Here is a 4,761-nt window from a genome sequence, read left to right as displayed (position 1 = left end):
TTGCTGCAGACAAAAAAACAAAAACTGCTTTTTCCTGGCAACAGAACCAAAGCCTCCTGCCAGTTTTTGCTCTCCTGACAGCTCATGAGTAATTTGTAGAGTAGGGTATGTTGGATGATGGTTAGAAAAGAAGACATCAGCAGATTCAAATCAATCTAGGGGCCCAATTTATTAAATCACACGTAGGACAGATTTTGAAAGCACACAGGTGCACAAAATGTCAAGGACATACCTCACTAAAAATAACAAGATTTATTACCAAAGCATGTGCATACATATCTGGAGTTATTAATGTTTTCCCAGTAATATGCTAACGTAGATCAGCATTACATCCTACTCTTGACATGCCCAATTTTAATTAAAGGTGGTTTCCTGAAAATGCCTCATAAATCTTGAAGTAAATTGGGTTATCTCTATGATGGGAGCGTCTTGATGGTAAATTATGACAGCAAAACAAGAAGAAGCCTTGAATCATGCTCCCAAACAAGAAGCATGATGGTGAACCAAAATATTGTCTATTTTTGATCACTCTGGACATTTTACATAAGTAAAGATTGTTCATGTGGCTTTCTAGCAGCAACATATAACAGATTTACTTGCAACAAACTGGCTATCGCAGGATTTGTTTTCTGGGGGAATTTTATTTCTTCCGGTTTGACAGATATTATCAAGTTTCTTCCTCATACATTAAAAATTTCTGTTGAATAAAATGTTGGGTTCAAAAATGTAGGTTCGTAAAAGAGGAACTGAGTCTACACAGAAGAGGGATTTTTAATAGCTTCTGCAGAAGGAGAGAGTTACATTCAGCTCTCTACTCACTGACTGAATTCCTCTGCAAAGCCTTTTTATTAGCAGATCATAACACATGGGGTGGGTTACAAAATAGTGTTCTTCTGACAAGGCAATTGATCAGGTCATAGGACAAAATGCTCCTCTGATTGAATCACAGAACAGAGTGGTCTTCTGATAACTGTGATTAGCCTTGCACAAACATCAGTAATTTTCCACCACCGTTGCATGACAGTTTGCAGTAAACAGAGTGAAGAATCTCATTTCTCCAGTGTTTCATATGTTCACACATTAACTTTATAATCATCATTGAATAAACCTAACATAAATTGTGAAGGATATTTGTCATAAGACTATTAGGCATGCTAACTGCATCAAATCTTTTAATGGTTTTATCCCCATATATATTAGAATTTTAAATAATAATTAATACTGTGCTTGTCTGCTGCTGTGCTTTAAAACATATATGAAGAGAAAAAAATGAAATTGTCAAGAGCTGTTTTAAACAAAATTTCTTTTTGTTTACACTGGTGTATACAAAATAACAAAATAAAATTGTCTTAGTCTAACTCTAAGTCTAAAATCTTTGTTTCAATTAAATTGTGATCAAATTTGACCCTTTACCTTAGTAAAACCCTTAAAAGAAATGATTTGCTTCACCCTGTGGGTAAATTTCCATCTATAGAATTTTATAAACATTGTTGTGATATGGCAAATAGATGGAAAGGGTGTAAAAAATAAAAAGAGGGTTTAATGAAAGAAGCCAATATTCCATGTGCCTAGGTGCAGAAAAGTAGTTTGTTTTTTGAATATTGGCCCACATTTGTTTTATTTCTAGTCTTCTTCATCAGAAAATATAGCAGCTAAATGAAACAGTTCTCTTTAAAGAGTATGCATTAAAGCCCTGATGTACAGATTTCTTCAACCGTAATTTAAAAGAGGTTTGGTTTAATTGAAGTTATATTGGGTTGTTTACATGTTTCCTTTATTTTATGAGCATTTTATGAGCATCACACATTCCCTCTTTTTTTCTCTTCTTTTGTGTTTGTCTCGGTTATAACTAAGCCTGTTGTAATAAGCAAAAATCTATTAATCTCATAATGGCACCATAAAGTAATACTAAGAATAATTTAACTTTATTGATCTCACACTGAAATTTACCCCTGTATTTAACCCAGTCCTTTGTGGAGCAGTTGGCTGCCATTGTGCGGCACTCAGGAAGCAGTGTGGGTTTGAGTTTCTTGATCAGGGAGCCAGAGTGCAGGCTGTGGGGATTGAACCGGGTACTTTCAACCTTGTCAGAACACAAGCACAATGCTCTAACCACTAGCCCAACAGTCTCACAACACTATGATTGTATAATGAATTTAAATAAACATGATAATTTCTGTTTCTGTTTGCACACTTTTCCATTTGTTTTCTGTGTCTCACTCTCTTTACTACTAAAAAGAGTGGATGGTAGAAGGTTTCACCATGGCCAGATTCTCAAGAGCGCTTTTCAGCATAATGGTCCATTATACTGAAAGTTGTAAAAATGGTACGGGATCGGATGCTAAACTGAATTTTAATGACCTTGATGACTGCAGAAACTGTGTTTTTAAGACACATTTACCTCCTTATTTGAACATAAAGGCAAAAAAGCTGTCCTCAAGGCAAAGATATAAGTGAATGTCATATTCCTGCGAATTAGACCGCCTGCCTTCCCTTCACACTTAATACTCAGACTCAAACTTTAGCAGAGTTACATGCATTTCTAGGCACAAAACATGCTCCTGCTAGCAGACAGAGAGCACCACCTATGAAGCCAGTATTAGAGTGGCCATCAGGAGGCTCAAAACGATTACCCAAATGGCTGATTTGTCAAGGGGCAGCAACAATGTTCATTAAACCGTGTCACCCAGTATGTTGCATTTTTTAGCAAAAAATAGCAATTCAATCAAGCAAAACAGCAAATATGTATCTGTCCCTAAACCATAATCATTCAGTGCAGATTTCACAGCTGGAAAAAAAATACAACTGATAGTGCTGTTTCTGTCTTCCTAAAAGTAAACAATCCACAGAGTATTGAAACAAATCATGCTCTTGTTCTAGTGCCCGTTCTCGTGGGCCAGTGGAGAGAGGGTTTTTTAACATTTCGTAGTATTTCGGATTTCCCGATCCTGATCTGACGCTTACCCACTGTGCGTGCCCTGTTCCTGTCTTGGCTCAGTGGACAGAGTGTTTTTTAGTGCTCCATAGTGTTCCCGATTTCTCGACTTTCCTGCCTCTAAACCACTGAGCTTGCCTGTTCCCGCCTGAATGTTTTGCCTGAACTATCTGTGGACTCCTGAAACCCTGAATCAGCTTGTTCCAGTTCTCATCGATATCCCTGACTGGGCTCCAGACTCCTGGACCTGTGAGCCTTCCTATTCGATCTGTTTCACTGTGTTTCTTTTAAACCAGAGTTTCCAGGGATGGGCAGTGCCCCGCACTAGCCGCAGCTACGAACGATTCACTTGTGTTATTTTAAATAAACACTTTCAATTATCTCACTGTCTGTCTGGCCTTGAATACCGGGTCCTCTGTTCTGTTTCGTGACAGCTATTCCACTTCATGTGGATTCCACTACTCATTAGAAAAGCTGTTCAAAAACTTTCTGCTTACATTTATGCTTTTTTTTCTTTCGATCATGCCTAGTAAATCTAGAGTCTGAAAATATAATTGTATGCTCACCTGAGGAGTGACAAAGTAATCAAGAGCACCATGTTTTTTCCACCCACACTGTTTATATTTGATCAGTGCTGCACTTTATGGAATAGAAATGTTCATTTCACTGCCAAGCTGCTGCTCATTAAATGTCTGAAAGCTATGTGTATAACTTTGTATATACAAAATGACAGCAAAGTTTGTCCAAGTCTAATCACGTGTCTCTTTGGGAGACTCTGCCAGTTCAGGCCAACTCAATGTGAGAGGCTTAAGGACACAAAACGAAGAAACGGTTAATTTGTATACAATAATAGAGAAACTCAATAAAGAAATGTGTTGGGATTCTTTTCTTTTTTTGGTTATGCACACAGACTTGAGCTCATGTCAATTTATCAGTCTAAAATTATTGAATTATTTACTGAGAAATAAATCACACCACAGATCTGTCACAACTGTCAAACATCCCATGGATTGAATATACAAACAGAGAATATCGTGTCTTAATTACGTTTTAGCTTCTTTCTGTGCTCCATCTGTGTCTCTCCCAGTTCCCTTGGAAACGCATCTCAAACACATCCCTGTAAATTATTCAGAAATATCACTGAAGGACTTACAAAAACAGGTTATCTGAAAAGGCTAATGGATTGTAGGGATCACTGTCAAACAGCTCTCTTCATTGTGTATTTGTGTATTCTTCAAGCCTTTCGTGTCAAGAGAGTACTTATTTCAGGCAGGGATTATTCCCAAGCTGCTAACAGTTTTTGTTTTGTTTATGTTTCCCCCTGCTACCACGGATTGTGTAGTTTTAGGTCATGTAAACAGTAAGTTCATTCTACATTATTGTCATTTGTATTGAAGAGTTCTCATTTTCCTCATCCACATCGTAAAGCCACACTGTGCAACTTTTAACCACTAGGAGCACTATACAAGAAACTGAAATGTTTAGAACCCCTGAGAGCACTTTTATGAAATTTAACAGTTACCCTCAGTTTTTTGGAGTCTGATGACAGTTGCCTTTGTCATTGAGTTTCTTGTGCAGACACTGATGTTACATAGGTGAGGTTATGAGAAGGTCAGCCAGCATGGAGCATCAATATGCATTAATTGCTTTAAATTGAACTGGAAATTAATTTAGTATATCTGAAATTCAGCTAAAACTTGGGTCAAAAGTGACACAGTGTTGGTTTAACATACAGTCATCCCAGACATTCCTGTCTGCCGTAACTTCAACAATATTCGTGAAGATAATAGTCGCCATTACTACACGGAGTAAAACATACCAATATA

At 37.3% G+C, this 4,761-nt stretch overlaps 1 protein-coding gene across 10 annotated transcripts in view; it reads left to right on the top strand.

The window, feature by feature from the left end:
- Positions 1–4,761, top strand: part of chl1 (cell adhesion molecule L1-like) — a 104,270-nt gene that overhangs the window by 57,954 nt on the left and 41,555 nt on the right. For 8 of the 10 annotated variants that reach the window (XM_015370986.1, XM_015370984.1, XM_015370983.1 and 5 more), the window contains exon 3: positions 4,278–4,295. The exons of the other annotated variants lie outside the window; for them this stretch is intronic. In XM_015370986.1, coding sequence (XP_015226472.1) covers positions 4,278–4,295 — 18 coding nt within the window. The remainder of the gene's footprint in view (positions 1–4,277; positions 4,296–4,761) is intronic. 10 annotated transcript variants of the gene reach the window in all.

This window comes from Cyprinodon variegatus, unplaced genomic scaffold (genome assembly GCF_000732505.1).
Source record: "Cyprinodon variegatus isolate N-32 unplaced genomic scaffold, C_variegatus-1.0 Scaffold51, whole genome shotgun sequence".
Classification (NCBI taxonomy): Eukaryota; Metazoa; Chordata; class Actinopteri; order Cyprinodontiformes; family Cyprinodontidae; genus Cyprinodon; species Cyprinodon variegatus.
This window is presented reverse-complemented; position numbering and strand designations above follow the sequence as displayed.